A 27,383-nucleotide genomic window follows, 5' to 3' on the forward strand; every position below is an offset into this window, starting at 1 on the left:
GGTGGAGTCCACTTATCTGTGGCTTTTCCTGCATGTTGACGCTAGAAGTGTTTCAAAATCCACAGATGCGTGCAGCGATTTACAGATGCACAGATAACGGTTCACAAATAAATGCCAGGCAGAGTTGTGTTCGTGACAAAACACATTTGTTTAATTTTTTTATTAATTTGTAAATCTCATTTTATTTACTTGTGAGTTTTATACATTTTTGTGAAACTCTTACATTTATTTGTGGATCTTAATCTATTTATTTGTGAATTTAATCATTTTTGTGAATCTCTTTACATTTGTTTGTGAATCTCTTTACATTTGTTTGTGAATCTCAATCTATTTATTTGGAATAATGCAACAATCCTAACCGCATACTTTTACTTTGGGACTTTTAGGATATTGGAAATTTCACTGAAACTTCAGGTGTGTGAAAACCCCGTACACGTCCATACACTTGAGATGCACAGAGATGATCAGATACAGGACATTTCTGATTACACACACTAGATGTGTTCAGAGATTTCCAGTATACCAGCAATTGCTGATGTTGTAATGTTTAAATCCTGGTAAGCATGAGGCCAAGAAAGTTCTCAGTTCTTATAGCTAGGCAGAACTGCGGATCGTAGGCTACCACACAAGTCTTGTACGTGACCATTTAGTACAGTTATAGGCATCGAAAGATTTATATGCTTTAATAGACTTTGGGGAGAGCTGATGATACTGTAGCAAGAAGCATGACCTCTGACCTCCACGATTTTGGAGGCTCTTTTTGTTAAAGACCCTAAAAATCTAAAAACTTCTGAAATGGCGACGCAAAACCTGATGGAGAGCGACTGCCGTTGAGTTCTGGCGATGCTGTGCACATGCAGCCGGAGGTGTGGGAGTGTGCCACGGGCAAAGAGTATCGTTTAAGAGCTACGTTAGACAGTATGTTTAAAGATCATTTTAGAGGCCAGATGGTTGGCTTGATGCACAGGATCATCGATGCTGCGTGTGATATGAAAAACGATTGTGCGCAGGATATCAAACATGTAACAAATCTCAAAAATGAAACGGATGTCGTAAGAGGTCTGACAAATTCATGGACAGATGTGACCTCCATGCTTTTTAACGGCAAAGAGCCGATCGAATCCTCAGAAAAGTTCTGGATGTGTTGCGTGTATGTAGTGACGAGTTCGGAGTCACCGAAATACTCTGTATGTGTACATTTGTGACAGATCTCTGTGTGTCACAGGTGTCACAAAATGCAAAAACTGACATTGGTGAAATAGTTGAAAGTCTGGTCAGCTATACCCTAGAGCAAAACATGATAGCCTGCCGCGATTTTCTATTCTGGTTAGACCGTCTGTAAATATCGTTATTGTTTTACTTTATGTATGTTATGCCAGTCTATAATTTTCTTCACTACCTCAATGTATGAATGTATACTCAAAAGTATAATGTTGAAATGATTAAGGTCAAAAGGTCAAACCCATCAATCATAATTAATTAAAAAGCCATCAATCATTTTGACACAAGCTGAATCTTAAAACTATTAATAAAACAATCAGGGTGCGCTTTCATGGTCTCCGTGAACTGGAGCGCGTCTCAAAAATAGGGCATCTTGATATTTCAAGCACATAATGTTGTAAGCGCATAATAAGCACATAATGTTAGATGTTCTGTTTTGACTACTTTTTGAATTTTGGATAATAATATAATGTATAAAGATATATTTACAATAAAATCGTATATATTACATAAAACATGTATAAAATACATATATCTAAAAAAGGGCCTCATTGATTAACTTTGCCTGGGGCCCCCACTCGCTCTATTGGTCTCTTGTGTTACTGAGAACATGCTGTGTATAATGGATCCATGTTTGTGTGTGTGTGTGTGTGTGTGTGTGTGTGTGTTTTAATCAATGTCAAATTGAGTTAAATACTGGTTTAAACAAACTGCATTTAGTCAATATGTTGTTTATTAAATGTCTATGCTGAAAGAGAAGGGCACTATTTGAGCTAAAGCCCAGTATGAGTAATTCGTTTATAATGGTGTGTATGTGTAATATGTGAGTATTTTCATTTTATAATTTTTTTTTTCTTTTCCAGCTCAGGCTGGAAACCTGTACATTCTTCTATCCTGCTTCCGTTACAAATCTGTGGGGACCAATCACAAACTGGCTTATCCACCTGGCGCGCTATTGGAGGGTTGCATCCAATCCAATTCCTTTTAGCATATTTGAAATTTCAGTGAAAATTAATGTGTATAACCTGTGTGTGAAAATCCCGTACACGTCCATACACTTGAGATGCACAGAGATGATCACATACAGGACATTTCTGATTACACACACTAGATGTGTTCAGAGATTTCCAAGTATACCAGCAATTGCTGATGTTGTAATGTTTAAATCCTGGTAAGCATGAGGCCAAGAAAGTTCTCAGTTCTTAAAGATTTATTAAAATCCTAAAGCAATCCAACAGTGCCAGATGTTACATAATGGTCAGCATGTACAACACACTTCAGCTCTTACTCTACACCTTTTATAGGTGACAACATGTGGACTACAGCGCCATCTCCTGACTAATACACAAACACTACATTCCCCCATTACTTAAAGGATTAGTTCACATCAAAATGAAAATTTCCTGATAATTTACTCACCCCAATGCCATCCAAGATGTTCATGTCTTTCTTTCTTCAGTGGAAAAGAAATTAAGTTTTTTTGAGGAAAACATTTCAGGATTTTTCTCCACACAATGGACTTCAACGGTCACCAAATTGTTGAAGTCCAAATCAATGCAGTTTCAAAGGGCTCTGAAGTGCTTCAAAGGGCTCTGCACGATCCCAGCTGAGGAATAGGGTCTTATCTAGTGAAACGATCACTCATTTTCTAAAACAAATAAAACTGTATATACTTTTTAACCACAATTGTTCGTCTTGTGCTGGTGTGCGACGCGCCAGGCATTACGTAATCACGTTGGAAAGGTCACGCTGGACGTAGGCGGAAGTACCGCCCGATTGTTTACAAGCGTGGAGAATACTTAGCGGGCGTTACCCTCGGTTTGGGACGGGACTGGAGTATTTTGCACCGTACTCCCAAATGCCATGGCTTGGTGGAACAGGAAAAAACACAGGAGCAAGATGGGCTAACGCCACACTATTTAAAAAGTGATCACTTAGAAAGTGTAAGTAAACAATAAACTATTTAAATGTACACACTCTAAATGTATACATCTTAAATATTTCTATGTTCTGTATCACTGTATTGTGTTTGTTTCCTTTTTCTGTTTAGAAGATAACTGTAAAATCTCCTTTGTAAAAGCTTTACAAGGCATAACTAGTCCTCACTTTAGATGAGCTCACAAAAAAAGTTAACTGACCACACCTAAATGCTTTATAACTACCTGAATTAACCATTAATTATTGACACACTAAGTAAATATTACAATATGTCTGAATAATATGTATGAACGTACATTTAAATAGTTGATTTATGTAACCCAGGTCATTAACTCTGGTCACTAATATTAATAATAATTATTATTTTATTTTATTTATATCGCTATAAAACTAATAGTAAGAAAAGAACATGAAGTATAAGGTATTTATTTTATAATAATCCCAAAAGAAAGAAAAGGTTCCTGAACTGACTCCTGATTGGTGAGGTGAAAGGTTAGCCCTGCCCCCTGTTGGAGAGTTCCAGAAGATCGCGCACAAGCAGAAATGTAGAGCGATTGCGAACGACACGAGAGTGAGAGCAGATGCGATTGAGTGATTTGAGGGAGAACAAACTGTTTAATAATCCAGCAATAGATTATTAACAAGTTGAGAAGTAGATTTATGAGGTATTCATTCTTTAAAAAGCTCACGCTTTGAGAAGAGTGCGATGTGAATCTGAACGCGACGAGAAGAAAAGACACTGACGTGATAGGATCTGAACTAAATCTGTTTCTTTGAGAAAATACTTTCTTTTTTTTGTCTGTGATTTATATTTCTCCTCGGTGAGTACCAATTTCTTCATTAGAGATGTATTTAGGTAATGTGGATACTGTTTTTGGACTCTTAATGTGAAAAATACATTTGAAAAAGTGATGAGTGATATAAAAAATGTTTGAAAATGCTTTAAGTGTTTTCTAATACAATCTGTGAGTGCATATAGTTATGTTTAAATGTTTGAAAGATTATATTTGTTCTGTTGTGAAGTGTGTGCCATGCGCTGCTAGCTTTGCTAGCTCTGTACACAGACTCTAGTGTGTTAATCAAGCACATGGTGACTAGAATGGTTTCAGAATGGTGACTAGTATGTATGTGTTGCCTATATCCAAATAATTGAAACAGACATTTTGGTCATTAGAAACTGTTTATTTGAATGAGTTACTGATGATTGTTTTGGCTTTGTTTTTGCAAGGCCGGGTTTTTTCTTGTGTTTTATTTTTCTCTTTTGTGAGTGTCTGAAAAAAATGCTGCTGTGATCCTGAATCCTGTCCTGGCTGTGGACTCTTATCCCGGGTTTGGACTGGCGAGCCATCCCATCGTTTCGTACCTGGAAACAGAGGAAAAGGAGTTGTGAGAAAAGGAGTTTTCTGATTGGGTAGGACAGAACTGCATACATTGCTTTTTTTAAGTTTTCCAGGATTTCCCTGAAGACAAAATTAAGTCTTAACCCTCTGAGGTCGATAAACGCGCCCGCGCGTTTTGCTGGATTTTTTTTAGTTCAGTTCAAAAGAAATTAATTTTGCTCTGTTGACTTTGATATTACAAGCAAGTTTCATACATCAATCGATTCTGTTAAATGTGTATTATTTTTGTGTATACTCACAATAAAAACAAACTGTTGTGCTTTTTGCCAAATAAAGAAAAATAAACGTGATGCGAGTTCTGCCTTCTCTCTGTCAGTGAAGACCATTCTGAAACGCGTCCGAAAATGAACAATAACTCAGCGAATACTGAGTCAAACAGGCATACAGTCACACAGGCATGAAGCTTGAATTCTCTTCTTTAAAATGAGGTAATTTATATAAAAAACAAATATTCTCATCTTGTGAAATCTGTATTAAAAGAGAGCGATTCCAGTCGAGCTAATTAGAGCTTATTCAAAGGTAATGTGACTCCGCCCACGGAGAGCGCGTGCTATTCAAACGCAAATTACAGAGGCAAACCTGTGAACGCCCCCATATCAGCTCGAGGAAACACAAGTTTAATCATATCATTGTAGCCTACGTGTTTACACCATCTGGCAGCGCTGTGAGGAATAATAATAATGGAAAATCTACCTCAGAGTGCGGGTATTGCAGGAGAGAGGATCCGAATATGTAGTAAGTTTTTTTTTTTCCTTCTCAAGTTAATCGCGTTTCTGTGAATGAATGAACGGCAGCCGCAGAGATGCGCGCTGTTTACCACAGCTCGCAAAAAGACAGTTTAAATTTAAATTGCGTCTCTGTGTGAATGAATGATGATGTTTTAGCAAACTGTATTGCTATACTGAGCTGAGTAAAAATCGACAGAAATATGTTGAAATAAAATGTAGGCTATTTGTATAAGCAACATATTAAACTGAAAATTAACATTTATATGCCCTAATATTTCATAAAAACAACGTTACAGTCAGGCGTTTCTGTTTGTGAATGAATGTTTCGGTTTTAGCAAACTGTATTGCTATACTGAGTAAAAATCGACTGAAATATGTTGAAATAAAATGTATTTGTATAAGCAACGTATTAAACTGCAAATTAACATTTATATTTCTTATAATAAAAATGAAAGACCTATGTTACAGACATATGAAAGACAACATTTCGTTGATTAGTTTTGGATAGATTATACATTTTTACTGTAAAATATCTGCCAACTCAAATAAGCTTTTGTTTGCCAATATTTGCTCATGTTAAATATAGTATGTTTTGTCAAAAATAAAGTAATCAAATAATCAATCAAATCCTGAAATATGTATGATAAAATGTATACTTTAGTTTTTACATAGAAAGATTACACTTGAATTGTTGTTGTAATTGTAACCTTTTTAATAAAAAAATATATTTACAAGGTAGATGTAAACAAACTATTAAAAGGTAAATATAAGCCTTTTCTTTAAATAATTTTTATTGTGTTTTATTAGTGACAAATTTGGGGAGAGGATAAATATTCCAAAACTGAAAATACAGTATGAGAATTAACTGCACAATTACTAGACATGTTTTCCTTGGATATTATAGGCCAAATTGCAAGCACAATATGTGGAAAAATAAAAAAGAATTGAGATACTTCCAACTGTTGCTCTTGCATTCTTGTGGCTCAGTGACTCACCTGAATGAATGGCTAATTAAGTATGCAGGCCCCATTGTCTCCTAAGGTGTGAACCACTAAATATGCATGATCTGTGACGCCCACTCCGCATATTGCCTTTCCAAACAGAAAGTGCTTTGCAAAATTCAAATCAATGTATTGTGTTATGTGAATGATTAGGCAGTGTGATTTTCACATCATTTTGAAGAAAAAACAATAGGCAATGACATCTATTAGACAAAAGTCTTATTGGCACATATTTAGTATGTGTTTTATGGCATTATTTCAGAAACTTTAGTTTTTAGTTTTTTCAATAACCACGCATAAACATTATTCTCTCAAAAATGCAGACATGTACATTCTTGTTGCTCACATATTATGGTAGCCCTGTTTGTGCTAAATAGTGTGTATTTTTTTTTTTGCCATTAATATGTTTATAAGCAACTGAAAAAAGCACAAATGTCAGGGCATGTCAGAACATCTCAAGGACCCCAAAAACACCTTAGACCCCAGAGGGTTAAGACTGGAGCAACATCTGGGTTGAGCTGTATGTGGGGCAGTCCTGGTACACATCCTAAACCAGTAAACACATCTTGGTATTCACTCAGAATGTCAGTTTGGTCTTTGTTCTCTGCTTTGTACACTCTTTTAACCCTCTGGGGACCAAAAACGCGCCCGCGCGTTTTGCTCGTTTTTTTTTTTTTAGCAATGAAAATAAACACTTAATGCTCTGTTAATTTTGATCTTTCATTTTCGTGTAATACATCAATCAATCCTGTTCAGTTTCTATTTTTTTTCTGTATACTCACAATAAAAATAAAGTGTTTTGCTTTTTGACAAATAAAGAAAAATTAACATGATGCGATTTCTGCCTTCTCTCTGTCAGTAAACTCCCATTTGAAACGCGTTCGAAAATGATCTATAACTCCGCGAAAATTCAGTCAAACAGGCAAACAGACCCACGGGCATAAAGCTTGAGATCGCATCTTTTAAATGAAGTAATTTATATAAAAAACAAATATTCTCAGCTTCTGTAATCTGTATAAAAAGAGAGCGACTCCAGTCGAGCTCATTACGAGCCATTCAAAAGTAATTTGACCACTCCCCGGAGAGCGCGTGCTATTCAAACGCAAATTCTGAGAACGCCCACATCAGCTGTAAACAAAGCGCGTCGCAATCGAGTGAGGCATAATATAGCCTACCTTATGGAGAAAAGATTCCTCAGAACAGTGCTGATATGAGGAGCAATATCTCCTGATATGAGGAGCAGATCCCGCTGAGGAGTGAGGTAGGCTGTTTTCTTTTCTCTCAAGTGTTGATGTGGAATAACGTTATGGAATAACGTTAGTGTAGGCCTATGCAAACCGCAAAAAGATGAATCGCATTTCTATAATATGACTCGCCTTTCTGTGAGATGAATGAAGGGTACATATTTGTAAAGACTGTTTAGCCTAAATATGAATCGCGCGTCTGTGTGTGAAAGAATAAACTGCTTTGCTATAGCCTACTGAGATGAGTAAAAATCGACTGGAATATGTTGAAATAAAATGTATTTGTATAAGCAACGTATTAAACTGCAAATTAGCATTTATATGCCCTAATATTTCATAAAAACAACGTTACAGTCAGTCACTTGTTGACTAGATTTGGGTACAGTTTTTAGGCTACTGTAGAATATACTGCCACATCAAATAGCCTAAGCTTTTGTTTAGCAATTTCTGCTCATATCTAACGTTATATATATATATATATATATAACTATATATATATATATAACTATATTATTTATATATATAATATATATATATATATATATATATATATATATATATTTGCTATATTCAAAATAATGAATACATATGATAAAATGTAGGCCTATAATCTTTTTTCTTTTTCTTTTTTACAAAGAAAGAGTACACTTGAAATATTGTTGAAATTGTAATTATTGTTGTAATTGTAACATTTTTAATAAAATAGCAAAACATATTTACAAGATAGATGTAAGCGAAATCTTAAATGGTCAATATAAGTCTTCTTCTAAATATATCTTTTGTCTTTGCATTGTGGCTCAGTCAGTGTCACACCTGAATGAATGGCTAATTATGCAGAGTCATTATGCAGAGTGGGTGGGACATTGTAATCTAAGGTGTAAACTACTCCTCCCCCTCGCATATTGGCTTTCCAAGCAAAACCTGTTTTACACCATTTAAATCAATGTATTTTTTTTTTTGTGAACGATAAAGCAAGACTATTTTCACATAATTTTGAAGCTAGAACTCAAAGGGACAACGTCCATTAGTCAAAAGTCTTGTGGACACATATTTAATATGTGTTTTGTGGTCTTAATTCAGCAACTTTCATTTTAATTTTTTCCAATAACCATGCATAAACATTATTATGACCGCCGCTAGCGTCATATAGGGATTGTCAAAGTTTTTTTTTTTTTTTTTTTGTCACCTTACTGAATTTTTCGTCAACGATACCAGGGACACCGAAGCACCGGGGAACATGAAATTTGGTGGGCATGTAGCCCCACTAGACTTCTAAGGAAAAATTTCGTTTGGTCCCCGGGGGCCACTCCCCCCCCGCGCTGGGCCCCCCCAAACCCAAAAAAATGCAGTTTTTCCTAAATAACTACCTGAACCGTGGCACCGAGGATGAAGAAATTTTTATGGTATGTTGGTCTACTAGACTTTTACGGAAAAATTTCGTTTGGTCCGCGGGGGCCACTTCCCCCCCCCGCGCTGGGGCCCCCGTAAATTTTTCGTCAACGATACCAGGGACACCGAAACACCGGGGAACATGAAATTTGGTGGGCACGTAGCCCACTAGACTTCTAAGGAAAAATTTCGTTTGGTCCCCGGGGGCCACTCCCCCCCCGCGCTGGGCCCCCCCAAACCCAAAAAAATGCAGTTTTTCCTAAATAACTACCTGAACCGTGGCACCGAGGATGAAGAAATTTTTATGGTATGTTGGTCTACTAGACTTTTACGGAAAAATTTCGTTTGGTCCACGGGGGCCACTTCCCCCCCCCGCGCTGGGGCCCCCGTAAATTTTTCGTCAACGATACCAGGGACACCGAAACACCGGGGAACATGAAATTTGGTGGGCATGTAGCCCCACTAGACTTCTAAGGAAAAATTTAGTTTGGTCCCCGGGGGCCACTCCCCCCCCGCGCTGGGCCCCCCCAAACCCAAAAAAATGTCATCAGTTAATCGTCCACATTCACAGTCTTTCGTCTTATTTTTCAAGTGAGTCACGTTTGCATCAATGGTTTGGTTCGGTCCCTGTGCTCTCCTGAAAATATGGAGTTAGGAGGCTTCAACTGCTCCATGGTTTTCCTCTGACACCATGTGATGTTTGTGGACTGTGTATTTTAATAATTCACTGAGACACCAGATTAATGCGTCTAACTTTATCATTTAATTATTTCTCTTTAAAAAACATCTACAAATGGCATCAGAGTCATTAAAACAATTTAACGATTGTCTGGAAGTGGCAAACACCATGGCTGATGGTGGAAACCCAAAAAGTAAAGTTTTTCATCATGGCATTTACCAAAATTTTAAAGAAAATGACTCTGCACATTCCTCCCCCAAATATATCATTTAGTTTTTAGTTTTAGACTAAAAAGAAAAGAAAGAAAGGGAACTGAAGTCTCCAATGTTTAGAGGCCAGCACGGGATCATCCTAGCACAACGTGTTTGGAGGAAAAATTAGCAAAGACGATCGTAAGAAAATAATAAAACCAATTAACCACTCAGACCACTGGAATGCAGCTAATTAATGAAAAGGTAAGTGTGTTTTTCTATTTGTTTGTTCTGTTGGCATGAATTGTATCTTTTAACCCTCTGGGGTCTGAGGTGTTTTTGGGGTCCTTGAGATGTTCTGACATGCCCTGACATTTGTGCTTTTTTCAGTTGCTTATAAACATAGTAATGGCAAAAAAAAATTACACACTATTTAGCACAAACAGGGCTACCATAATATGTGAGCAACAAGAATGTACATGTCTGCATTTTTGAGAGAATAATGTTTATGCGTGGTTATTGAAAAAACTAAAAACTAAAGTTTCTGAAATAAGACCACAAAACACACACTAAATATGTGCCAATAAGACTTTTGTCTAATGGATGTCATCGCCTAGTGTTTTTTCTTCAAAATTATGTGAAAATCACCCTGCCTAATCCTTCACATAACACAATACATTGATTTGAATTTTGCAAAGCACTTTCTGTTTGGAAAGGCCATATGCGGAGTGGGCGTCACAGATCATGCATATGTAGTGGTTCACACCTGAGGACCGCATACTTAATGAGCCATTCATTCAGGTGAGTCACTGAGCCACAAGAATGCAAGAGCAACAGTTGGAAGCATCTCAATTCTTTTTTATTTTTCCACATATTGTGCTTGCAATTTGGCCTATAATAGCCAAGGAAAACATGTAATTGTGCCGTTAATTCTCATACTGTATTTTCAGTTTTGGAATATTTATCCTCTCCCCAAATTTGTCACTAATAAAACACAATAAAAATTATTTAAAGAAAAGGCTTATATTTACCTTTTAATAGTTTGTTTACATCTACCTTGTAAATATTTAAATAAACAACAATTCAAGTGTAATCTTTCTTTGTACAAACTAAAGTATACATTTTATCATACATATTTCAAAGTTAAGGATTTGATTGATTATTTGATTATTTTTGACAAAAAAATTGGCAAATAAAAGCTTATTTGAGGTGGCAGATATTTTACAGTAAAAATGTATAATCTATCCAAAACTAATCAACGAAATGTTGTCTTTCATATGTCTGTAACATAGGTCTTTCATTTTTATTATAAGGAATATAAATGCTAATTTGCAGTTTAATACGTTGCTTATACAAATATATATATGTGCATACACACACACACATATACATGTGTATATATTTATACACAAAAATAAATTTTATTTATATTTTTTATATACATTTTTTTTTCCACAAATTGTGCTTGTAAATTGTATAATATCCAAGGTAAACATGTCTAGTAATTGTGCAGTAAATTCTCATACTGTATTTTCAGTTTTGGAATATTTATCCTCTCCCCAAATTTGTTACTAATAAAACACAATAAAAATTATTTAAAGAAAAAAAAATTATATTTACCTTTTAATAGTTTGTTTACATCTACCTTTTGAGGGACATTTTCCCTTATTATTATTATTCCTCACAGCGCTGCGAGACGGTGTAAACAAGTAATGATCTGAATAAACTTGTGTTTTCTTGAGCTGATATGGGGCTCGAGAAAACACAGCCCCTCACAGGTTTGCGCCGTGGATTCCCGCGAGTCAGACGCGGATACTGTGTTTGTTTTAGGCTCGCGCAGTCTTCACTCGGACGCGCGCTTCAATCCGTTGTGGAGACTCTCTTTTCGTTCCAGTGAAATTACAAAACAAAATACACACACACACATGTCTCTGCCTGATATACAACCACTGATAAACATAATCTGATTTGACAAAAAAAAAAAAAAAACTATGAGTGCAGATTTGAACTCAGAACCTTTGACACGCTAGGCAAATGTTCTACCACTAGACCACTTGATGATCTCCAGTTCAAGCACCTTATGTTGTGATTGCTAGCCTATTTACTTTTTATGTATTAAATCCAGGAAATTTGTTAATGAAAATAATATTAAAATTAAGATACAATTAAAACAAAACGAAATTCGTTTTAAAGAATGGATTTGTGCTTTCTGTTTTGAAGTCTCTGTGAAAGTTTGAAAGTCTTTTAGTGCTGCTTCAGAGCGCTCGCGTCCATAATGGAGAACTGTCACGTAATATTGTTTTTTCCTCATAAATGCGAACATGTGTCAACTAATGCAAGTAAATTTAAAAAGACTTACCCGAAATATTATCCACGGCTGGATCAAGTCGCTCAACGTTCGTCGCTCAAAATACAAACGTTCGTCGTCAGAGTCCTGCTCTTCTTCTGAGCAAAATTTGAACTCGTGTCATCTTCCAACAGCACAGGAAAGTGAATAAATGAAACTTGCTGGTTTTAAGGCATTTCAGGGGGCGTTTACCTTATTTTGCATAGATCACCTCAGCTCATTATCTTATGAATAGCGCGCTCTGCGAGTGGGTGTGAACTCATTACCGATAATTAGGTGAGACGGGAGAAACTGTACTTCTCTTTAGTTTCTTACAGATTACATTGCAGGAGAATATTTGTTTTGAATGTGAATTGTGTTATTTAAAAGTAGAAATTTAAAGCTTTCTTTAGACGCGCATGTTTCATGGTTGTGTGATAAGTATTAGCTGAGTTTCAGTTCATTTTCCAGACTTGTTTCAAAAAGATTTTTGCGGAGACAGAGTGAGCTGAAAGCGCACCCTGTTTATTTTATTTATTTAAAAATAAAAACAAGGTTTTGATGTTAATGTGAGTGTACACAAAAAAAAGAAGACCCTCTATAGTTTATAATCATGTATTTATTTTATTAATATGACCGTAAATGACGGACTTTTTTAAGTTTATGTTGCTGCTATGTGAAAAAAATCCAGCAAAACGCGGGGGCGCGTTTGCCGACCTCAGAGGGTTAAAATTGAAAGAATGAAAAAAAAAAACTAAATAAAAAAATATATAACAGTAACACACAGTATTTCGAATAAATGATAAACACAGTCTCAAAATTTTCCAATATCAATTTCTGAAATTCAACCTCAAGTTCAATGTCTTGTTTTAAAATTCCAAAAGATTTGGGGAAAGTTATTCAAATATTAACACATTCTGTATATTCATAATTAATTGTAATTCGTTGTGGTTAATTGTTTATATATAGAGATACAACTATATGGGCTTTGTATTAACTTTTTGGGTAATTTAAAGTGTGTAAGTGATAACCAGTAGTATCAGTTATTGATTATTGATAATTAATAATCAATAATTGTCCATTCCCCCTCTTTTGAGCTGGTGTCGCTACAACACTCTCCGGTTAACCGGCAGGGGAGGGGGACTCGTGACTATTTTTAAAAACAATGTTCAGTGTCGTTTATTGTCAACGGCCACTTTTACGAGCTTTGAAGTCCAGGAAATTCATTTAAATTCCCTCTATCCTATTCTACTCTTGCTAATCTATCGTCCACCTTCATCTAGTAACTTTATCAATGAGTTTTCTGATCTCCTGGGGGATGCTTTGACGAGATATGACCGTATTTTAATAATTGGTGATTTTAACATTCATGTATGCTGCCCTGCTAGTGCTTTCGCTAAAGACTTTTTAAATGTAATATCCTCTATAAATGTTGTTCAATGGGTAAATGGTCCCACACACTGTCACGGTCATACACTAGATCTAATACTGTCATACGGTCTATCGGTGGCTGATATTGAAATCAGTGACCTTCCACTCTCAGACCAGTGTTTTTTTTCTACACTTCTTCCAGCTCCACCCAATACAGCACCATCTCATGTACGTTGGTTTCGCACCCTAACCTCACATTCCCAGGACGTTTTCTGGCAAAGAAAGACATTACAAGACTTTAATGATAAATGCTCCAACATTCTTGACTCCATCACACCTTGCAAGCTCATCCATCCCAAACATAAGTCTCAGCCATGGATAAACAGTGACATTACGCCAACAGTGCAGATGGCTCGAACGAAAATGGAAGAGAGACATGCTCCAAATATCATTCGAGATGCTGACTGCCTCGTTAAATAATTTTCAAAAGGCAGAAATGGCAGCAAAGAACAAACTCCTGTCTGATATCATTAAGAGGAATTCACATTGCTCCAGAACTCTCTTTTCAACCATTGACTCTGTTCTTAACCCCTCTGTTAAATCACAGTTTATGATTTCTCAATCAGCTGGCACCCGATCCTATTTTTTCTTGGGTACAGTGGAGCGAACTCGAGCTGGTTTCCCTCCAGACATGCAGGGAAATAACTTTGAAATTAAAGTCCACCTTCTCTCCCCAAGATATTCTTCCCTCTCGCTTTTTAAAACAGGTTATCGATACTGTTGGATCTGACATTCTGAACATTATCAACAATTGTCTTGCGACTGGGACTGAACCAGACTGTTTCAAAGTCGCCACTGTGACTCCCATTCTTATGAAGCCCTCACTTGTTCCTGCTGTATATGAGAATTATAGACTTATATCCAACCTGCCATTCATATCTAAAATTCTAGAAAAATCAGTTTTTATGCAGCTGCAGAATTATTAGCTCATTCACTCTATCTCTGACATCTTTCAGTCTGGCTACAAACGCATTCACAGCACTGAGTCTGCTCTTCTAAAAGTCCTCAATGATATCCTCATGACTACTGATGCTGGGGACACTGTAGCCCTAGTGCTACTAGATCTGAACTCAGCATTTGATTTCGTTGATCATAAGATCCTTTTATCTCGACTGGCACTCAAACATCCTCAGCGACCCACCTGTGGTGTGCCCCAGGGATCGGTTCTGGCACCTCTACTGTTCTCTCTGTATATGTTACCCCTGGGAACTATCATGAGTAGATTTGGTGTGTCTTACCACTGCTACGCGGATGACATCCAAATCTACATACCCATAAAACACAAAGATAGCCAAGCATTTGAAGCATTTAAAAAAATTGGGTTTTTATCTTGATAGCAGTCTTAAATTAAACAAACAAATTAACAGTACAGTTAGCGCTAGTTTTTAAGTTAAATCATTTGTAAGTAGAGACAGCTTCGAGACAGTCATTCATGCTTTCATTTCCACACGACTGGACTACTGTAACTCACTATATGTCGGGCTTCTTCTGTCTGCAATCTCTCGTATTCAAATGGTCCAAAACGCGGCTGCCCGTTTGCTCGCCGCCAGCCGTAAACGTGGTCATATTACCCCAATTATGCGCTCTCTACACTGGCTGCCAGTTCGATATCGAATTGTAAAATCTTAACTTTCACCTACAAAGCTTGTTGTAATCAAGCCCCTAAATATCTCTCTGATTTAATTGTCAATCACAACCCACCCAGATCACTTAGGTCAAGAGATCAGCATCTTCTGTCTGCCCCTCGATCTCACTTACGATGCAGAGGTGATCGAGCTTTTGCAGTGGCTGGCCCTCAGTTGTGGAATAACCTCCCACTATATGCTAGACCTGCTTCTACACTATTTAAATCTGTGCTTAAAACTCATCTCTTCTCTTGTGCTTTCAATTCTTTGTAATTCTACTGCTTTTCTTGTCTTAATTTTAATTTTCGTGTTTCTAGTCATTTTTGCCTTTTCTGTTTTTTTTGTGTGTGTTTTTTTTCATGTACTGCACTTTGGCCATCCAAGGTTGATTTTAAATGTGCTTTATTAATACAATTTGATTTGATTTGACTTGATATAAATCATGGTTTTATCATCTGCAGTGCTTTTAAAACATTTTCTTTTCTTTTTTTTTACTTTGTTACAAAAGATTTATTTATAATTTTTTTTTTAAATAATAATTTAATTTGATAAGAGTTTAATTATTTTGATCTTTACTTTCCAATATGGCTTTTTTGAAAAAAGCACATCAAATAGTACAACAAATAGTATTTGTACAAAATACAACAACAGTACACACGACACTGTCATTATTAACAGGACCACTAGAGGGCGCTTGACTTTAAAACGTAACTATAGGTGGTAATAAGCTGTTATTACTGTAATAAGCTCATACAACCTTCTCTATTAATCACTTTCACCCTCTTTTATCCAGTCTAAAGAACTCTGTTCAACAAAAGCACTGCCCACTTACAAGATTAAGAAACAACAACACTTCCAAGAACTAATTTATTTATTTAATATGTTTATGTGTGTGTATATGTTAATGTATCAAGCCTTTTCAAACCATCTAACACACATGTTGGTGCTGTCCCGCTTGTTGCAGATATGATCTGTTTAGTGGTGAGACTGCAGTGAAAAGCAAACCTACTTGTCTTTGAAGTACTTTATTCTTGCAAGAAGGCCTTAGTACAGTTAATTCCCTTATAAGGTAATGCTTGGGACTTTCATTAACATAAGCTTGTGAAAGCACATATTCAGATTATCTACAGATCTTATCACACTTGTCTTATGCAGCACACACACCAAAAGCTCTATATGGAAAGTTCCCCTGTTCCCTTTGACCCTCTTCGGCTTCACACCTTTTCTATCTGTGAAGCAAGATATGCTCCAAGTTCTCTTCAAAAACACATGTGGTTTTAACACCCTGAAACATGTTATGTAACTATAGCTACACACACACACACTATCTCTTCCTATGACCCTCAAGTTCACAGGCCAAGCTCAAACTAGGCTTTAGGTTGAGTTCCCCCTTCAAATTCAACACATCTTCATTTGAACATTTTATTTCATTTTCAACCATAAAACTGTATGCAATGTCTATTATTTTCTTATTTGATCTTTCAACTTGTCTGATAATCTTTATTAACTGCTGTGCACGATGAATCGGTTCATCTCGAGGGGTTGAGTCTTGGTCTTGGACCTTCGCCAGCGTCTTTCTCTCCTTCTCCGTCTTGCGAGCTCTCTGTACTTTTCACACATTCTCTTTTATTTCGAGAACAACTATTGCAACTATTAACCAATTGTAGCATCTATACATCTGTAGAGGAAAGTTGAGTGTCACTCAGAGTCAAGACCATTCAAGACCACAGAGCAAAATCCTCAGTGTTAAAGTACACAGTTCAGAGTCTATATGATCCCGATCTACAGAGAGGACAAAGTTACACTGGGATAGTGTATACACGACTTCAACATGAGTCTCTGTACATGAACATGGTAAAGTGAAAATCAAACACCTTGGAAATGAAAGGTATGTACAATGTTTTTAGGAATGGCACAAAGGTCACTTTCTTTGGATCATTGTTTTCAATGAGTGCTTTTTTGTCATTTGTTGTGTATATTTGGATTATGTTGTAAATAAATCCAAACAATCAAAAAGCCATTCTTTTTTAAATCTCCTCATTCTTTGTGCAATGTTGCTCAGAATGGCAGGGCTTGATAGCTCCTAATAGGGCCATTAGGGGAGTGTCTTTGTCTTTCTCAGGTGTGAAAAGCTTACATATTACCTTACATAAAACCTTCTTGTTGGCTTCCGGGAGCGAACGCTGGCGCGTCTTAGTTGCCGCTGTTCCCGGGTGATTATTTGTTTTAAATTATTATTTTAATTCTCACTGAGTTGTTTGGACACTGTAACGGTCTGGCTTATGTTTTTAAAACGATAAGCACAACATTTGGAGAGATCCGAGTCTGAGTTTTAAAACTCTGTTGTTTACACGGAGTGTCTGGCTACTCTCTGTGCCTAATATCGGAAAAAATGAGGCTCCACGCGATGGTTTCATGGATCATCTTAATCTGGATTATTTTACTTCCACTATTTCAGCCTGCTGTGTCGGTATTTCTATACAGCGCCGAAGAACTTCTACAGTTTCGTTCCAACCGCTACCTGTCTCCTCCGGATCTTCATTTCTATACTGACATCTTTAAGCCTCGTCGCAAATATATTCATCGCGGATCAAGACGGAATTACAATTACGATGATTTAAACTCTATAAAGTCCTTCTGGTCATCATCTGCGCGTTCGACAAGGAAATTGGAACGAACTGTTGATCACTCTGTGCTAGCTCATCTAGGCAAGTCAACACTCATCGAACCAACAACGAACGTTTTTACGTTTGGATTATTCAACATTCGTTCAATCAACAATAAGGTGCCGCTGGTTTGGGATCTACTGAATGACTGTAAGTTTGATTTCTTCTGTTTGACTGAGACATGGCAGCAGCAAAATGATTTTTCTCAGCTGAATCAGTCCATTCCTCCAGGTTTTGCTTATGTCTGTCGGCCCCGAGTCTCGGGTCGAGGTGGTGGTCTAGCAATGCTTTATAATAAGAAATGGAAGGTCTCTACTATAGCTGTGCCTTCCTACGCTACTTTTGAATCCATGGTGCTACAAGTAAATGGACCGGTACCCACTATCATAACAACAGTTTACCGTCCACCCAAATCTAACACTAACTTTCTAACTGAACTTTCTGCTTTTTTAACTTTATTATGTTCTGCTTCTCCAAATGTGATTATGGTTGGTGATTTTAATATCCACGTGGACAGAGCTACTGCTACTGATACAAAAGACTTTCTATCATGTTTGGACAGTTTTGGACTGAAACAGTTTATTGATTTTCCGACTCATTCAAAGGGTCACACACTCGATCTTATTTGCTGTACTGGAACAACACCTTTTGATTGTAGTTCACGTGACTTGTCTATATCGGATCATAAACTTGTGTCTTTCAGTGCCAAATTAACTGTATCAAAATCTGTTCAAAGCCGTACTATCACATTCCGTAATATTAAGAACACTGATTTGTCTGTGTTTTCTAATGAAGTTGATAACTTGTTGAATATTGACGGACTACTTAGCCTGGACGAGCTTACTTCTTGCTATAATGATCAGCTGCAGAATATTTTAGATGTTGTTGCACGTGTTAGAACTTGGACTGTCTCATTTGCTCATACTGCTCCATGGTATAACTCTGAGTTGCGTCTGTTAAAGGCTAAGGGGCGTCAACTAGAGCGTTTATATACGAGATCTGGTCTAACTGTGCACAAGGAAATGTATGATCACCACATCAGGGACTACAAAGAAGCCCTTTCTACTGCTAAAACTAGTTATTATGCCAGTATGATAAACTCTGGTGATGGGAATACAAAAATGCTGTTCTCAACAATGAACCGTATTTTGCGACCACCAGATGTTTTCTCGTTGCATTCGCATTCTAATACTACATGTGATATTTTTATGAATTGTTTCAACGAAAAAATTGAAACTATTCATAAGATTTTAACACCCAACATCGGGGCATGTGGTTTATTCTCCTCTCTTTATGATGCTTCCAATCTAACTGCTTTCTCTAGTTTTTATTTGCCTACTGAGAATGAAATAGCTGAATATGTTCAAAAATCTAAATCTACTACCTGTCAGTTAGATCCTATTCCTACACATTTTGTTAAGTTTTGTCTACCTTCTTTATTACCCTTGATAACTAAAATTATACATTCTTCTCTTATTACTGGTACTATTCCTTCATCCTTTCAACTAGCGGCAATAACTCCTATACCCAAGAAACCTGGTGCGGATTGTAACAACCCTGAAAACTTTCGACCCATCTCTAATTTACCCTTTCTTTCTAAATTACTGGAAAAAATTGTTGCTCAGCAGGTACATACTCATCTAACGGATAATAACTTGTTTGAGCAATTTCAGTCTGCTTATCGTCCATATCATAGCACGGAGACAGCATTAATTAAAGTCACAAATGATTTGTTAATGGCTGCAGATTCGGGACTTTTATCAATACTCATTCTTCTTGATTTAAGTGCAGCCTTCGACACTATCTCACATAGCATTTTACTGGAAAGGTTGATTTCTATTGGGATCACTGGTACAACCTATGATTGGTTTAGATCATATCTATCTGGTCGGACTCAGTTTGTTGAGATAAAACAATTTAAATCGCGGATATCTCAGATAACCAGCGGTGTACCTCAAGGATCAGTCTTGGGCCCTCTTCTGTTTATCATATATTTATTGCCTCTAGGACAGATTTTTCGTAAATTTAATATAAATTTTCATTGCTACGCTGACGACACCCAGCTCTATATATCTTCAAAGCCTAGTTCGATATTTCCATCTTCCTCTCTGTTGCTTTGTCTTTCTGAAATCAAATCATGGTTTACATGCAATTTTCTCAAGGTTAATAGCGCAAAGACTGAAATTTTATTAGTAGGCACTAAAGCAAAACTTAATTTGCTTAGAAATTGTGAAAGTTTCTCACTTGCTATCGACAACTCTGTTATCTTTCCTTCTGGGTGTCGTCCTCGACAGTACTCTGTCCTATGAAGCACATGTTAATAATATTACAAGTTCAGCATATTATTATCTGCGAAATATTAATCGTCTCCAACCATCCCTTTCTGTTAATAGTACTGCTGTTCTGGTGCATGCATTAGTTACTTCTCGAATTGACTATTGCAACTCTCTGCTCAGTGGTGTCTCACAGAAACTCATTCACAAACTTCAGATGGTTCAGAACTCAGCAGCTCGGATCATTACACGAACACCTTTGAATGAGCATATAACCGATCAAATATCGTATCCAATTCAAGATTTGACTTTTTACTTATAAGGCTCTTCATGATCTAGCACCTTCATATCTGAGTGAACTTCTGCATGTGTATTTACCTACTCGATCCCTCAGGTCTTCTGCTTCTGTGACTCTTGTAGTACCATCTGTGCGTTTGACTACGATGGGAAGTCGAGCTTTTAGTTGTATAGCTCCGACAATTTGGAATACTTTACCACAAGATATACGTAATAGTCTTAGTCTCTCAACTTTTAAATCACGTCTTACAATTTTCAAAAGTCTTGTGAAGAAATAATCAGTATGGGTTTCATGACCTTATTTCAGTGAGAATTTTTTTTTTGTATTTTCACAAACCACGCATAAATGTCATTATCTCAAAACTACAAACTTTTACACACATGCTGCTGATATATTATTGTAGCAGAGTTTGTGCTGAATACAGTGTAATTAGACTTTAGCCATGAAAATGTCACAAGTAACAGAAATAACCACAAATGTCAGAGCATGTCAGAACACCTCCAGGACCCAGAAAACACCTCAGACGACAGAGGGTTAAAGGAGGAGCTGTAACTATATATAATGCAGAGGAAGACTGACAGAAACAGAAAATGGCTGATAAGTGTGATCTGTGTCTGCTGGGACTGATCATTCTCTCTTCACTTCTCACAGGTAAAGAAATCTGTATTTTCTCTAAAGACATTTAGTGGAATTAGTCTGGAAAGAGTTCATTTGAACATGCTCAGTTTATTCTTGCACACATTCACGTTGTGATCTCAGAGTTGTGTATTGATACACACAGATCATACTGTATTATTCCTGATACTGGACATAGTGTCACTCAAACATCTGATGATGAAGAATTATCTTCATATTAAGAGTGTGTCAGTGATTTGAACAGCTCTCTGATAAAGACTAATAGTTTATTCTGGAGAGTGTGTTGTTTGCTTTAAGTCAGGAAAAATACTATGATTTAAAACTTCTGCTTTTTATGCTGGTGTGTTTTATGTTTCATTTATTAATATATATCATAATGATCACTGAGATATACTGTGTTTCAGGAACCAGTGGAGTGGAAGTGTTCATCAGTTCTGGTGAAAATGTCTCTCTGTCCTGTAATAAAGCTCTTTCTGACTGCAAATCAACTACATGGACCTACTATGACAGTGATTCAGGGAGAGTTGAACTGATTACTGGAGGGATAAAGAAGAAAAACACAGAGAGACATGAGAGACTGAGTCTGGAGTCTGACTGCTCTCTGAACATCAAGAACGTCACAGGAGAAGATTATGGATTATACAGATGCAGACAATATGTGAATGACAGACAACAAGGACCTGATGCTGATGTTCTTCTGCATGTTCTTCATGGTAAGTTTATGATTATGTGGTCAATTTAAAAAGGGCAGATTCTCCCTTTAAACTCAGATGATGATTGAAGAGTCTGTGATTTGTGTCTTGTGTTCAGTTTCAGTGTCTTCGTCATCTTCATCTTCATCATCATCATCTTCATCATCTTCATCCTCACAGACTGAGATCAGTCCAGGCCGCTCTGTGACTCTCTCCTGTCAGTTGTATTCATATGCTGGACTCTCATATATATACTCCTGTGATTCTTTGGTCCGTTCTGAGGGTCTTGAGCTGTTGTGGGTGAATCAGACTGGTGTTGATCTGAAGACAGACTCCAGATATCAGATATTATCATCATCAGATCAAGATCACTGTATCCTCACTCTGACTACAACACTCCTGAATGAAGATGTCAACAGAGAGTGGAGATGTCAGCTTACTCTGGGAAATCAACTCGAGACCTCAGTCAGATACACTGTCACAAGATACACAAGTATTCAGGTGAGAAACAACACTGTAAAATATGATGTTAATGTCCTACAGATGATGCGTCTGAACATTCATCTTCTGCAGCTCCAGTCGCTTCACCAACACTGATTCCAGTCAGAAGCTCAAACTCTGAGAAGAAATCAAGCCGAACTACAGCAGCAGATCCTACCATGGAATATCTATGTATTGGCGGCATCTAAAACATTCAACGTTTCATGTATGAAAACATTCAAATGCACAAATATTGGTGAATCAATATTTCAATATTTAAAAAAAAAACTGGTACAGCGTTAGATTGAACTGGAAAGGCTCATCGTACTTGCATATTATTGTCCTATTGCTAGTTTAACTGCTTCTGTTGTTCTCATGTGTAAGTCGCTTTGGATAAAAGCGTCTGTAATGTATGTAAATTTAATATAATAAATGAATCTTTTGAGCTTTCAATCCTGAATTGATGGAATTATCCGGCTGATTTTATTGTGGCGGGATCAAACCGCTGAAGCGAGAGACTGATGATGTGTGACAATGATCATGTGATCATGAAGTGTGTGTCAATGTTTCTGCAAATGTATAAATGCAAGTGTGCTAGAGTCTCACTTAACATGAATATCTATGAATGAATAAAGCATCAATTAGATTTATCTTTGGTCAAGGGCGATAGTCATTCTCCTCCTGACAGCTTGAGAGTGAAGTAAGAAGATAATAGATGACAGACTCGTGACCATATTCATCATTTCTGTGATGTGAAGCTCCAGTATTATGTGATGATGATGTTGTGTATATGTGGCATTATGTAATATTAAATAGTGACACCATAAAGTTTAGAATTTTTTTGTGTGCAAATAACAGCCAAGATTTATTTTCATTTATATGGATTTTATGGATATATTTGCCTACAGTGTTGAAAGTCATTCTCTTTTACCAAGCTGATGCTAATAAATACTTTACAATACTTCACTAATAATTTCAAGATTTTACTTCTAGAGTTTAATGGCATGCAGGAAACTGCTAAAATAAAGAAGTGAAACTAACAGTAATGCTAAGAATAGCCTGTAAGGGTGGATTTCCTGCAGGGGTTCAGTCTGCAAGACTGCCGAATGACTAAAGAAACATTGTCAGCAAGATGGTAGAAAACTGCACATTTCTTGTCTATTCCACCCACTGCCTCTTATACCAACGACGGAAATAAGCGCAGTTACAACAGCTTAATATGTGGGAGAGCGTTGCTGTAGAGAGTGATTATATTGTATTGCAATATGAAGCACTTCAAAGTAGACTTGTAGTCAAGACCGCCTAAACCGAGACCAAGACACTACCAAGACCAGAGGGTATCGAGACCAAGACAAGACCAAGACAGACCAAGTCAAGACCAAGACCAAGTCGAGACCAAGACCGAGACCAAGTCGAGACCGGAGGGAAAAAAATAGACTAGTGTTGAAGCTAAGCAGTATATGAATTCAAGAACAGCAGCATACTAGGGTTCAGCCGCAGTTTACATTCAATACATATTAGATGGTATTACTTCAACTACACAGGCAGAACAATACAGAGACAGACCATGTCATGTGTGACTGTGAGCTCACTGTAAATGTTTTTGCAGGGTGAGATCAACTATGTGTAGCTATTGCATGACGGCTGTTACTGCACTATTAGAGGATTGAGACTCCCTTAACTTTTGTGTACTGTTGAGGACTGACATGACTGGTACTGACTGGTTCATCTGACAAAACATCAAACACCTCCAACACCATCTTGCTCCTCCAACAACTGTCTAAAGAATGAGAAATTTGTAACCAATTGAAATGATACTTAATGTGTAGATGAAATCGTAACATCAAATTAAAGATACGCAATTATAAACTTGGATTAGGCCTAATGTTTAGTCAACACAACGGAGATATGCAGATGATATTTAAAAGACCATTTATTTAGTCTAACACCATCTTAAATACAATACTGTAATCAAACAACACACACACACACACACACACACACAGAGAGATATCAAAGACACAAATTCATCTAAGCAAATGCCTGCCTATCTCTGCCGATTTCGGAGTCTCCAAATTAATCCATTCTGCAACTTTTAAATACATAATAAAATGTTTAAAAACGAAATTATAGGCTTAAGTGCAGGATCCGAAAGTTGGTCGTTTTGTCACTATGGTTACACACACACACACACACACACACCGTTGGCGGTGCGCTGACTGCGCTCAAAGTCATCTGTCAGTTGTGCAGTTACCCAAAATCTCCTGAATGAAGTTAAAAACCCATCATGTCACGGATATGTGTTTTTTAAATCAAGTGCTCAAAGTGCTCGTTGCCGCTGCGATCAGTGGCGCGGATAAAGTGTTTTCTCGTATATTGGGCGCACACGCCGCACTGTCTTCACTCGGACGCGCGCTTCAATCCGTTCCGTTGCGGATAATAATGTTGCATTATCGACCAAGACAAGACCAAGACCAAAGACCGTCAAGGCTGTGACAAGACCGAGACCACGTAAAAGTGAGAGAATAGTTAAATAGTTAAAGTAAAATAGTTACAAAATAGATGTATGAGATGATGATAACATGTACCATTAATCTTACCCAGCATATATGAAATATGTTACCAGTGAGAGAGAGAGAGAGAGAGTATGAGGAAAGAGGTGGTAAAGAGAGAGAGAGAGAGAGAGAGTGTAGAGAGTAAGAGGAAAGAGGTGGTAAAGAGAGAGAGAGAGAGAGAGAGAGAGAGAGAGTATGAGGAAAGAGGTGGTAAAGAGAGAGAGAGAGAGAGAGAGTAGAGAGAGTATGAGGAAAGAGGTGGTAAAGAGGTAGAGAGTAAGAGGAAAGAGGTGGTAAAGAGAGAGAGAGAGTAAGAGGAAAGAGGTGGTAAAGAGAGAGAGAGAGAGTGAGTGAGTGTAGAGAGAGTATGAGGAAAGAGGTGGTAAGAGAGAGAGAGAGAGAGAGAGAGAGAGAGAGAGAGAGAGAGAGAGAGAGAGTGAGTGAGTGTAGAGAGTATGAGGAAAGAGGTGGTAAAGAGAGAGAGAGAGAGAGAGAGAGAGAGAGAGAGAGAGAGAGTGTACAGAGTATGAGGAAATGGGTGGTAAAGAGAGGTAGAGAGTAAAAGAAAAGAGGAGGTAAAGAGAGAGAGAGAGAGAGAGGGAGAGTGAGTGTAGAGAGTATGAGGAAAGAGGTGGTAAAGAGAGGGAGAGAGTAAGAGGAAAGAGGTGGTAAAGAGAGAGAGAGAGAGAGTGAGTGAGTGTAGAGAGAGTATGAGGAAAGAGGTGGTAAAGAGAGAGAGAGAGAGAGAGAGAGAGAGAGAGAGAGTGAGTGTAGAGAGTATGAGGAAAGAGGTGGTAAAGAGAGGGAGAGAGAGAGAGAGAGAGAGAGAGAGAGAGAGAGAGAGAGAGAGTACAGAGTATGAGGAAATGGGTGGTAAAGAGAGGTAGAGAGTAAAAGAAAAGAGGAGGTAAAGAGAGAGAGAGAGAGAGAGAGTGAGTGTAGAGAGTATGAGGAAAGAGGTGGTAAAGAGAGGGAGAGAGTAAGAGAAAAGAGGTGGTAAAGAGAAAGAGAGAGAGAGAGAGAGAGAGAGAGAGAGAGACCCAGAGAAGAAGAGACAGAGCAACAGTAAGGCTGTAAGGACTGATTTTCCTGATAAAACAAAGCTCACCCTGCAATAAAGCCAGTATGTAGCACTTCAAAGTCAATACCAAATCAAAACTAGTTAGCACATTATTTGTAATTGAAAAGGTTTAATGACAAAATATGGTTATTGTTACACTTAAAGGAGAAGTTCACTTTTAAAATGAAAATTCTGTCATCATAAATGGTATAAATGTATCAATACAAGAATAATGTTGGAAAGGATTAATCATAGAAACAACCTTAAAGAATAATCATAATAATCATACGCATATTTTTTCCCCTCTTATACACCATGTTTTAACAAGATTAAATTTTTAATATGAATGAGTATGAATGAATAATCTGTACTCTTTAGTTGCATATGTGTGGTTCTTTGTTCATCCTCAAACTATTATTTTATTTGTATTATTAAGAGGTTTTCTCAAGAGTTAGCTGTAAACTGCAAACATTAAACTAACTGAAATTTATTGGAAATTTGAAAATGATATTAAAATAAAAACTAATTTAAAAATGCCAGACTACAATAACCTTGATGGGAGTCCCCTGTTGGATAGTGCTCTGTTAGTAATATAGACATGTATGTGTGTGTGTGTGTGTGTGTGTGTGTGCGCAAAGGCACATAACAGTGGCAAGTAAATTGTTAGGGACTGCATAACCAAGCATGTATCTATGAAGAGAGAGCGTTAAATAAGAAAAATAACATTATGAATGATTTTCATGAATGATATGCTTTTGAACTGTTGCATATATATATATATATATAGATGTAACGGGGTTCAGATGTTATGGGAAGAAGGAGGCGGGATCCGGCGAACATTCAACATATTTTAATGATAAAAATAAACCAAATACAAAATGAAAGTAAAAGCCAGTAGACATTTTACATTTAAATATAAAGGCTGACATTATTTAGGCTTTCAGTTCAACAAGGTGACCAAGTCTTGGGACCTCTTGCGGGATGTCATTAATTTGCACCAATTTTTCATGTTCATTGTCATTCGGTGTATCCTTCCTTTCACGGGGAACCGAAGGGTGCATTTGGCGTCGCTTTTGAATCAGGGTAGCCTTCATCGAGCTGATGACGCAACCGGCCTTCGAATACGTGCTTTGAAGGATGCAGAATTGAATTGGGACAGCCTTCGTCGAGCCGCTGTGACGCAATCGGCCTTCGAATGCGAACTTGGAAGGATGCAGTCTCTGGGTGCTTCTCTCTGGGGAGCTGAGACACGAGGAAAGGAAGCGAGGAAAGGAAACGAGGATGCACAAATAAGAAATGAGAAGCACCCTTAAAATTGGGACATTCTTCGTCGTGCCGCTGACGCAATCGGCCTTCAAATATGGCCTGCAGAGGATTTTATTTTTACGAAAGCACAAAGTTTTCTTGTTATTGTGAGTTTACACAAATAAAGGTAGTCAAAATGATGTATTGGTCTTTTCTGTTTGACCAGAAATGATGGAGTATTTTTTTTAATCACAGTTAAAAGTTTTTCTTTCTTATAAAATTTCTCAGGTGGTTTGAGGCAGAAC

General features: G+C 37.2%; 3 protein-coding genes across 4 annotated transcripts in view; 2 read left to right on the forward strand and 1 right to left on the reverse strand.

Moving 5' to 3' along the window:
- LOC311301705 (uncharacterized protein) overlaps positions 1-27,383 on the reverse strand; it is a 571,741-nt gene that overhangs the window by 538,752 nt on the left and 5,606 nt on the right. The window lies entirely within an intron of this gene.
- The window catches only part of LOC311301636 (uncharacterized protein), a 170,530-nt gene that overhangs the window by 20,071 nt on the left and 123,076 nt on the right, over positions 1-27,383 (forward strand). The gene's annotated exons all lie outside the window — the stretch shown is intronic.
- On the forward strand, positions 20,195-23,186 carry LOC311301720 (uncharacterized protein). The gene is made up of 4 exons (XM_084427001.1): positions 20,195-21,061; positions 21,451-21,759; positions 21,857-22,239; positions 22,312-23,186. The coding sequence occupies exons 1-4, from the start codon at positions 21,001-21,003 to the stop codon at positions 22,333-22,335; spliced, it is 777 nt and encodes a 258-aa protein (XP_084283127.1). The 5' UTR covers positions 20,195-21,000; the 3' UTR covers positions 22,336-23,186.

The sequence above is a fragment of the Rutilus rutilus genome (assembly GCF_951802725.1).
Source record: "Rutilus rutilus genome assembly, chromosome: 1".
NCBI classification, from domain to species: Eukaryota; Metazoa; Chordata; class Actinopteri; order Cypriniformes; family Leuciscidae; genus Rutilus; species Rutilus rutilus.

Coding starts and splice junctions, on each gene's coding strand:
- LOC311301720 (XM_084427001.1), top strand. CDS start 21,001: ATGGCTGATAAGTGTGATCTGTGTCTGCTGGGACTGATCATTCTCTCT. Junction 21,062..21,450: donor TCTCTCTTCACTTCTCACAG/GTAAAGAAATCT, acceptor ACTGTGTTTCAG/GAACCAGTGGAGTGGAAGTG. Junction 22,240..22,311: donor CAAGATACACAAGTATTCAG/GTGAGAAACAAC, acceptor CATCTTCTGCAG/CTCCAGTCGCTTCACCAACA.